We start from the raw sequence: 11,398 nt of genomic DNA on the forward strand, positions 1-11,398 counted from the left end.
TTGGACTCGCCTAGAAAATTGCTAAATATTTAGGAAATTTCTAACTAGTAACTTTTGAAAGCCTTAACAATAGGTTGTTTAAGATTTTGCCGCACTGTTTTAAATATTTTGTTAAAGTTTTAGAAAAATCGACAGGCGGACACGGATCGGAAGTTATCAGCGCCCCCTTTTAAGTTTTTCCCTAGTTCTTTCTCTATGTTTGTACTTTATCTTTCAAATTGAAGAACTTAAAGTCTCTGGAAACGCTACGAATCCTGAGACATTATGCCTACGAATATTAATCACTTATATGTTAAAACAAATTTTCTTTAACGAAACAAATTTCTGTACATTAACGCCATGATATTTACAAGTACAAATACAAAATCCACCCCATAAAATATGCACACTCGCTTAAATTAAGTACATAACACCCGGCGTAAACAAAATTAATTGCCCTTGGCTGACAGTAAAAGGTTGGGTAAGGTCTCAAGTTAGGTTGCTTTAAATTAAAACACCGCTACTATAGGATAGATATACAAAGGTACATATAATTCGCATATAAAGTTGAACCAGTTCAACTGCTGTCGATCTTACATAAACTAGTTTTGAGTTATTACTTTTTTAAGATCCAGTTTTTTGTTTATTCTTTTGAGCTTAAACTTAAAGCAAATCACACAAAAACAGCACTGGCGAAATCACAAAACTTACAACACTTTACCTACTCGTAGAATCGTAAAGTGTAGTATTTTAAAAGGTTTATAAGTAAAAGACAGGTACTTACCAATTCCTAAAGCAGTATCAACTTTTCCGGATATATTTAAGAATTTTATTTCAAGAAATCCTTTACCAACACTATTATATGGTATAGAACTATCCGGTGTTATTATTGAGGTTTTTGGTAACCCTGAGACTTGTCTGTTATGGTGGGTTGCCGTCGGCGTTGTATCCGTTGTTGTTGCATTCCGAAAAGCCGTCAATTTCTCCATCAAGGCCGAAAAATTAACATTACTAACTATAGATTGGGCTGTTGGACCGGCAGTTGTTGTTGTCGGAGCAGACGTTGACGGCGAATCGGCTGTACATAGCTTACTGATGCTCAAAATAAAAGTGATGTATAGGAAGTTTGATGAGGTAAAACTAAAGCTTATTAACTGCTGCACTTTACTTTGGTAATTAATACTACTGCTAAAAAATTTACTGATTTTCGGTGGCTCCGATGTTAGGGTTGCCATGATTTTAAATTTATTTTGATTATTTTTTTAAAAAATAAATAAACTTCACCAGAAAAACAAAACACTGCAAACAATCTTATTATTTAATTTCCCGTGAGCCGTGACACTTGAGGAATTCCCTCGTTTATATCGTATAGGTATATTAGGTTGAGGTTCACTTAAAATAAACACACAGGTGAGTGGCGACTACGACGAAGACCAGCGACGAAGACAACGACGCGACGTGGTTAGACGAACGAGGGGAAAAGTAAGATATAATATCCACGATTCACGATAAAACATCCGATCCACTGCGGCCAATAAGAACACGAACACGTGCTTGTTGTGTTACCACTTTGACTTAAATCGTTATGTGTTTAGACTATAGTGTGAGAAATATTTGAAACAGAGAGAGTGTGCGCCGATTATATGCTTGTATTGTTTTTGTTTAGTCGGTTTTGAAGCAAAAATATTTACCAAAACCGCACAAACACTCTTAAGACTCTCGAAAGTTCTCTTTTTTCACCAAATACCTAGGGGTATAGCGAATAACGAAACCGATCACTTTGGTGAAATTTCTCTTTGAAATTCCTTTCCTTGCCCAGACAGAAAAACCAAAAACAAACCAAAAACACGATGACGAAGAGGGAACGAAAACGAACAAAATGCTTACGAACACACAACACCTAATCGCTTACTATGTGCGTAATCTTAAATATCTAAGTAAGCGGTTGAAATATACCGCTAATTATATCACAATTAATCACAAAAATACCGATGATATCGCGCCACTCATTCAATTTTGAAGTTTCAAAAAGACAAAATTCCAAACGCTATATTAACCGAAATTTTTCTACAACTCGATTGACTGGCTTTGGCTTCAATAAATTTTAAAATAAAGTCCAATTATTATTATTTTTTTTATTTTCTATTAAACGGTTAAAAGACGTACTGAGAATATTAACAATTATTATTATTCTTTTTATTTACAATCAAGATTTTGTAACAACAGTGACCGGGCCGGGTAAGAATGGTAGTTGTCGTAAAAATTCAGCACAAACTGTATAACGAAACCGTCCAACTCCCTCAACGTTCGTTTCGTATTTGAGTTGAGGCGACGACTACACCGCAGCAGTTCTGTTGATATTTGCACACACTACGTATCTACGTATGTACGTATATGCGGCGCGATGATGACGACTCTACGGAGACGACGACGACAACAACGATGAGGACGGTCGGGTGGTGGTAAGCCGAACCGAAGTATTCGGTAGAAGGGGGAGTTGGACAAACGACAAAATTCTGTTTTGTTATGCTGGTGTGTTTTTTTTTTTGCTTTTGCTTTGTTGTTGTTTGTGATATTATCTTGGTATTTCTTTCTTCCACCCGATTTCGTCGCATCGACAAACCAAGTCAAGTCCATGAAACGGAATAAAATCGAGTGTCTGCCTGTGGGCTCTGCCTAATGTTGAGTTAATGCGGTGAAGTCAATGCGAAGAGGGATAGTGAGTGCGGTGTATATCGGTGATGGAGAACGGTGACGGTGTGTGGTGAAAAGATATTGTAATTGTCATATTACTACTTATATCTAGGAACCTACAATTGAACACCACCGCTGCCGACCAAAGCGTCAGATGACACTAGAAAACTGTCATGTACGTCAGATTAGAGTCGGACTTTATTTATGGATGATAATAATAATTACCTTTTGAATGAGCCGTGACAACAACAACACTTTCATGAATGAGATTTGTATTTGATGGTGGTCAGTTCTCACCTCACTTTTTATCAGAGACATGGTAGGATAGGCAGGTAAACGTATAAGGTATGTTTATGAACGGTACCTACTTCCGAGCCGACACTTTTAGAGGCAGTTTAATAGGTGATGATGAGGTAGAAGTAGAAGTTGTTCTCTCTTTTTTAAGAGAGTTAACAGTCGCTTCGCCCCATTCTCACCTGTCTGTTTATGTGGAGAGAAGCATAAAAGAGCTGAATGGCAAACTAGGGCTAGTTGTAATACAAACAAACAAAATAAAGGTAAAGTAGCAAAAGTGCTGAAAAAAACAATACCTGCTCATAGTTTTAAAGGCTCCTATACACGTCAGAAGCGATATATAGAAATTAGTTTATGATTTTCTTTCATTAAAAGTGACATCGATTTGTAAAGCTTATTTACACCCTCAATTTTAAACTTCATATAAAAATTTATTGCAATCGGTCCGATTTGTCGAATTGAACATTTTGACATTTCTCGACGTTTCAAGATGTCTGTGAATGTGTGTGTACGTACGTTCATACGTCCTTACGTTCGGGATGCCTTTTTCGTCGTCGATATCTCAAGAACCAGTAGTGATATCGACTACAAATAAATTTTGTTATATAGATAATGATGCAGAAATGGCTTTCAAAAAAATTAAGTGGATGGCATAGCAATTTTAAAAAAGAGGCTGGGATGCCACCCACACGGATAACTTCCCATCCCGTCTGTCTATTTGCCTTTCTTAAAAGTTTGTAAGTTTTCGTGTTGGGTTAAAAAAGTTGTTAGGTGAATTATACTTAGATAATTTCATATAAAGAAATAGTCTAATTTGAAAATCTAGTTTTGTTAATTAGATTTTTAGTCGAGAAAAATTTTCCAATTTTAGTAGCATTTCTTAAATTTTTACAAATTGGATGAATGAAATTAATTTCAGAGAATCAGAACTGAACATCAATATTTGCCTACTATTTCTTACAGATTTCATTTTTTTATGAAAAACGGACTGTTGGATTTGTATAAAAAAAACTACTTACTACTTTTTTTGCTTAGGTTTTTATTTTTTGTAAAAAAACTGTCAATTCGATTTTCCTCAAAATTTTACTGAGTTTTAACAACAATATTTTTTTTTAAATAAAAGTAGTTTAAAGCTAATATCTTAAAGTTTTGAAAAGATATTTGAGTCGGAAATCAATTTTTACCAATATTTATTATTCTTTTCGTTCAGGTTTTTATTTTTTGCAATAAAGCTGTCAATTCGATTTTTCTCGAAATTTTTTCAAGTGTTGACAATAATATTTTGTATAAGTTAAAATAGATGGAAGCCATAATCTCAAATTTTTTAAAAGATATTTGAGTCGAAAATCAATTTTTATCAACTTTTGTTTAATTTTCTTTCAGGTTTTTATTTCTTGTAAAAAAACTGTCAATTCGATTTTTCTCAAAATTTTACTAAATGTTGACAACAATATTTTTTAAAAGATTAAAGTAGTTTAAAGTAATTTCTCAAAGGTTTGAAAAGATATTTGAGTCGGCAATCAATTTAGACCAACTTTTATAAATTTTTTTGTTTAGGTTTTTATTTTTTGTAAAACAATTTTCAGTTCGATTTTTCTCAAATTTTTTCCAAGTGTTGACAACAATATTTCTTATAATTTAAAATTATCTGGATCCTATAATCTCAATTTTTTAAAAAGATATTTAAATCGAAAATCAATTTTTACCAACTTCTGTTTAGTTTTCTTCAGGTTTTTATTTTTTTGTAAAAAAATTTTACTTAATGTTGACAACAATATTTTTTAAAAGATTAAAGTAGTTTTTAAAAAGATACTGTCAGTTAGATTTTTCGCAAAATCTTACTGAATATTGACAACAATATTTCTTTTTAAAATAAAAGTAGTTTAAAGCTTATATCTCATAATTTTGAAAATATATTTGAGTCGGAAATCAATTTTAAACAACTTTTGAAAACAATATTTTTTAAAAAATAAAAGTAAATTAAAGCTAATATCTCAAAGTATTGAAAAGATATTTGCGTCGGAAATCAATTTTTACAAACTTTTATTAATTTTTTTGTTTAGATTTTTATTTTTTGCAAAAAAAACTGTCAATTAGATTATTCTCAAAACTTTTCCAAATGTTGAAAAGAATATTTCCTATAAAATAAAATTAATTCGAAGCCATAATCTCAAATATTAAAAAAGAAATTTGAGTCGTAAATCAATTTTTAGCAACTTTTGTTAAACTTTCTTTTAAGTTTTTATTTTTTTGTAAAACAAATTTCAATTCGATTTTTCTCAAAATTTTACTAAATGTTGACAACAATATCTCAAAATCTTACCAGATGTAGAGCCCTTTCTACATCTCTCTGCCTTATTATCTGTATAAAAAATGTATTTGAAGTCGATATCTCTTCTGGTTCTTGAGCTATGGACGACGACGAAAAAAACGTCTCGAACGTACGTACGGCGCGGCCGGCGCGGCGTACGAACGTACATACACACTCACACACAGACATCTTTCTAAAAATCTTTTATTTCGACTCTAGGGACCCTGAAACGTCGAGAAATGTCAAAATTTTCAACTTGAAAAATCGGACCTATTACATTAACTTCCTATGGGAATTAAAAAATGAATAATTTATTATTTGATGCAACGAAGAAAAACGTTGAATTGACAGTTTAAAAAAAAATACTAAAAGTTGGTAAAAATGTATTTTCGACCCAAATATCTTTTTAAAAACTAAAAATATTGTGTTTAGACTGATTTCATCTTATAGAGAAATCTTTGAAATTCCGTAAAATTTGAATTAAAAAAATTAAAAGTGTTAGTTTTTTCATACTTAAATTAAAATCTACAAAAAAATAGTACGAAAAATTGGTAAAAATGTATATTCTAGTCCCGATATTTTATGCATAACTTATAGTGGCATCCCATGTGACGGCCTGTATCTTAAGGAATTTTTAGTATTTTTTGTATGACCAGTAAATAGATACAACTTTATTAAGTTTATTATCATTTATAAACACAGTTTGACAGTATAAATATAAAATTTGAATTAAAAATCTTGTAAAGAACACAAGTTACACCGGTTTGAACAACCCCATCTCGAACAAAAGGGGCTCGCACTTCCTCTACGATAACGGCTGATTGGCGTACTAAAACAAAAAAATTTAACGGCCGGCGTTTTAATCTGTGAGCCTGGAATGCATGGAATGAACTATCATAAAATGAATATACCAAAAATTGGACTTTTGGGAGACATTTGAAGAAAAAGTATCGAATCTTGCCTTTTTTTTGCTATAAAGAAAGCTAAATTTTTGAACTTTTTGCTTGTAGATAGTTCATTCCATGCGTTTACTCGGTCAAGCCGTTTTTGAGATACGATGGAGAAAAGTTTGAAAAACACAGTTTTGAGAGAAACTTGTTTTAAGTTTCAAGTCCTCTTAACTGTGAAAATATCAACTTACCTTTCAATCGGCGATGTCTGGTCCATAGAGTATTCCTTCCTCTTCTTTTGAAACTCTTTCAAAGCAGATTGTTCATTTCTTGAATCAATTCTGGCTTGTTTACTGGCATCACTTACGCGCCGCTCACACCGTGAGATTCGATTTTCTTCACGTTTCTCAACATAATTATGGGCTTCGGCCTATAGGGCATCCCATAACCGACATTACTTTCAAATTACCTTCAAAACCTTCATTAAAGATGATAACTAGGATTCCTTTGTAAGTATTACTGTCACCATCGCCGATATATGTAAGATACTTTACCCCATATTCTTTCATGGACCTGCTATATTTTTAAAACGACTTCGAATTTTGAAAAATCCCTTTACAACCGTATTCTAGACAAATTAAACTAGCAATTTATAAAAAAAAAAAATGTTTGAACCCATCACATGGGATGACCCCTAAAATGATTTCATATTTTTTTTTAGAAAAACCCCATCTCTATTTGTTTATATAAGAAATTGAAACGTTCAAGCAATGCTACTAACATTCGTAAAAAATAGGCTTAAGTATTAGAAAAACAGAGAAAGATATAGACTTCAAATTATTTATCTTACGTAAAATATTGTTGTGGATATTTTGTTAAAGTTTTAAGCAAGACAAATCCACAGACAAAGTGTTATGTTATCAGTGTGGATTGTATCCCAGCCTCTTTTTTTGCATTTAACGAGGTGATAATTTTCAATGTCCATACAAATTTAAGCCCGGTGCATGCCCCCATGAGTGTCATGGTATCAAATAAAAACGGATATTTTGTTGAATATATATAATTAATAGATTTCGAGACATTTGAGTAGTAACAATCAAGAAAATTGTGTATGTCTATTTATTTCATCTACTTTCCCACGTATTTATTAAAAACTATAGGTATTGAAGTTTGTCTTAGGCACGATTTAAAATTTTTTGGAATAGGTTTTTTGTGAGGCCGAGTATTTTGCTAGGTTTCAAATTAAGCTTATCATTGGTATTTAAAAAAGTATATTACATCATTGATTATTTCGAGATATGAGCTTGTAAAAGAATACTGAAATATTTTTAGAGCAAAGTCTAAGCTGGTCAAATAAACATGCACTGAGTATATTTCAAAAATATACATTAGTGACCAATATCGTTTTAATGTGGTCTATTAGTCAAAAATTCTTTCAAGTACATTGTCTTAAGCCTTTTTTGATAGTTCTGTTAAGTTGTTTCTAACCTTTATGGAGCAGCGTGAATTCTCCTTTTCATCCTGCACAAACGGACGGTTTTTTCCAGGATTGGCCGTAATGTGAATATTTGATCGACTGTGGATTTTCCTGGTCTAAGACCACACTGATAAGGACCTTTATCAGGTTGTTGACGATGACGATTATCTCCATCTGCTTTAAAGGGCGCGGCTATGCTTATGTAATTGTGAATTTCGTTTCACCTTAAAAAAAAAATTTCAAACTTCGTTTCTGCTTTTAAACCTCTCAACATCTTAAACCGCAAGCTTTTTCCTTCCTAGAAGTCGGTGTTCCTCTCGCCTTTTCTGTTCATAGAGCTCACGAGCTCCTTCTATGCAGCACCGCTTTGCGTGCCTGTTGTTTGGCTGCATTTGCCTGCCGACATTACTCATCAAACCAGGAATTCCTTGTTGGTGGTTGCTTGAACCCAGCACTTCTGTTATAGAAAAAAACTACGATTTTATTGAATTTTTACTACTTTAAACTTGAATATCTTGAAATTCACCAAAACTGATTTTGATTAATTCTTCAGCTTAAATTTATCTATCGGACAATTATGGTTTGTTTGCATAGTCCTGCGACTTAAAGTAACCCTACTTAAAAAACTTTCGAGGAAACATATCGCATGATATAAGTGGACAATATATAACTTTACTGCAAGATATAACCTTAAGCTTAAGACATTTTATGTCGCCATTATTCGCGGTCTTCGTTAGGTAACGCTTGCCGTTAACGATGATTCCCTTGCCAATATTGTTTTTGTTAAAATTCTGAGCAGTGTTGTCATCTACCGGCCCAAAATCAACACCAGAGGGTAAATTTCGAAAATGCAATATGAACTTGTGAATCTCGCGTGGATTTATGTCGTTCCTTTTACGGCCTCGATATTATTTACTAAAGCATTGTTTAAATAAATATCGATAAAACAATGATGGGCATAAGATCTTGCGGCGGAGTTCAAGAGAACAATCACCTATCATTTTAAGAACTCTTTTTTTCAATTCTGTCCAAAAGCATCCAGTACGTATTTGCGGCACTATGCAAAATATGAGAATTTTACTCGAGTTTCGGAGTAATAAAAGCCTTGTAAATAATAGCCAGATCAGCAGGGGTAAGAAACTTCATGCGTCGTCGGAGAAAACCCAAACACTTGGCGCAATTTTGGCGATGTCAAATATGTGAACACTCCACAAAAGATGGTCTATGATGCGCAAACTGAAAGTTGTTCAGTCAAAGATAGTGCCATTAGGGGAGGGTAAAACGTTTGTGAAAGTAGACAGCATTGAGTTTTCGAAGCATTAAATTGTACATGGTTTTTGATTTCCCATTGGACAAAGCCGTCATGATCAGAATTTATTAAGCTTAGCATATGCCGCGTTGCTAGCCTACATTTGAAGGACAAGGATGAGAATCTTAAAACGAATATGAAAAGCTGGGGATAATATCATCAACGAAACACTAAAATGAAGTGGATTAGAAGTTTCAGACCAAATGTCATGTATAAAAATAAGTCCATTACTTCTTGAATTGAACGATCCAATAGGTAATTCCTAACCTAACAATGAAAATATTCATCAATACCAAATGCAAGCTTTTTCGATAAGGGAGCTGGATGTAAAACTCTATCAAATGCCTTTAAAATATCAAGACCAATAATCTTACTTTTCCAAAACGTTGTACAAATTGTATCCACTGCTCGGTGAGTTAAACCAGTGGACCCATTGCAAATTGCCGGCCAATTAAAAAGCTTTAGTCCTTCAAGATATTTCTTAAGATGAAAATTGATCAGCGTAATTGATCAGGACTTAAGTGTAATTGGACGATAGTCAGATGGGACAGACTGCACAAATGCTGTTTTCCATGTACTAGGAAAAAGACATGTGGAGTAGTTGAAGAATACCTTTTCAGAACAATAGCAAGATCTAAACAAGTACTCTAGCGGAAGAATATTCGTCCCATTATAGAACCGTTCACGCTAACAAGTACAGGAGGAGGTATGTCAACTCATTTGAACCATCGATATAACAGTAAACTGTGCTGCAATGCAAATGGCTTTATCAATTAATCTTACAAAAGGAGTGTCATTGGAAACGAGTATCGGAACTTACGACGAGGACGTAGTGTTACTCTCATTTTTTACAAATAGCTAGAAATTTGTACTACTTTTGAAAATTTTGATAATATTTTTTGCCGTAATTTTTGGACAATATTTTTTAGCCTTATTTTTTTGTATACCTATACATTCATGATCTCTTAAATTCCTCTAGCTACATTCGCTGTAATCCTTGATTTTTTTCGAACTGTTTTGTAGACATTGTTATAAAGGTTTTGCTCATGCCAATCAAATTGTAATTTTACTATACATAGGTTTTGATAGCCTCAATTCAAATCCGATTTCAAAATCATTCTTTCGACTTTAAAAAACCACATAGCTTTTTTCGAATAAGTTCATGATGGTTTTTAAATCTATAATCCTTTTCTTCGACATTCAATTATGGATTTGAAGTAATTTTTGTGCTTGTAATAAATCCGTCGTCTTTTTATATCAAGTTTTTGAAATATGTATAAATATGTACTCAAAATTAATTCCAGAACTATGAAAGTATTAAATTAAAACTCAAAACTTCATATAGAGTCAAATAAAGAGTCATACCTTATGAGAATTTCCAGAAACTAAGTAAGATACTAAAATGAATTAAGCTGCATCTAGGAGACAAGAGATTGACCAGTCGGCATTCAATTTTTTGTTAAGTGATTTGTTGAGTTTTAACTCAGCCAAAAACGCAGTTTTTTGTTGTGGAAAGTAACAACGACTTTTTAATGTAATTTAATTAATGTAATTGTATCAGCTGTTTGTTAAAAGTCAAATATAAAATATCAAATATTGTTTTTGTGCTTACAAAAGGTATGTTCTTTTTTATATGTAAATGAAAGCTAATGCTCAAAGATGCCGAAAAAAATAAGCACCAAAAAAGAAATGTGTTTACTCGTAACTTTATGAACAAATCGCTTTTAATTATTCCTTACTTGTAGAACTCTTCAGAAAAAATATGGTTTGTGCATTTTCTTTAACAAAAGTAAAATTTTTGTAACTTAAAGTCACAATGACGTTTCGTTAAGTTTACCACAAACATTTGAAAAGTTGTATCCACCAATATTCTATGAGAATTTTAACAAATTTAACACATCTTTGAGCAGGTTCAGGCGACATAAGAGACTTGAAAGTAAGGCATGTTTCTTTTATCTGAATGGTCAGTTGCCAAAAAATTGCCATCCAATTAAGGCAACTATAAAACTAAGCAACTTACCGAATCTCACTAAATCGAAAGGAGACCTTGAATCAAAGGTGAAAACCTTTGAAACTTTTAGAGTCTCTTGCACAGTTAAATATAGCCGTAAAACCCTTCCTTCTCGGTGGAATGAAGAACTGTCGAGTCTTAGGAAAATGACGAGTACAATTTTTAATATCTGCCACAAACATAAGCTTTACAACCGTATAAAGACTCTCTTAAAATTTACAAGCAAGCCTTGTCATCAGCCAAAAGACAAGGCTGGAGAGAATACTGTCAATCAATCGAAGACATAAAGAATCCGCAAGGCTCAGCAAAGTTTTATCTAAGGAACATTGTAATCCTTCATTTCTATAAAAGCCTGATGGAACCTAGACAGCCTCTCCAGGCGAATCTCTTGAGCTACTGATGAAGACGCACTTTCCGGGTTGCAAGAGTGATA

At 32.9% G+C, this 11,398-nt stretch overlaps 1 protein-coding gene across 5 annotated transcripts in view; it reads right to left on the reverse strand.

Annotated features, from left to right (window-relative positions):
• LOC129940902 (very low-density lipoprotein receptor-like) overlaps positions 1-2,623 on the reverse strand; it is a 388,737-nt gene extending 386,114 nt beyond the window's left edge. For 2 of the 5 annotated variants that reach the window (XM_056049424.1, XM_056049425.1), the window contains exon 1: positions 764-2,360. In XM_056049424.1, coding sequence (XP_055905399.1) covers positions 764-1,214 — 451 coding nt within the window. In that variant the 5' untranslated portion in view covers positions 1,215-2,360. Of the gene's footprint in view, positions 1-763 lie in introns of all 5 variants that reach the window. The other 3 variants (XM_056049426.1, XM_056049430.1, XM_056049427.1) reach the window with 3 other exon arrangements.
• Between the last annotated feature and the right edge of the window lie 8,775 nt (positions 2,624-11,398).

This window comes from Eupeodes corollae, chromosome 1 (assembly GCF_945859685.1).
Source record: "Eupeodes corollae chromosome 1, idEupCoro1.1, whole genome shotgun sequence".
NCBI lineage: Eukaryota > Metazoa > Arthropoda > Insecta > Diptera > Syrphidae > Eupeodes > Eupeodes corollae.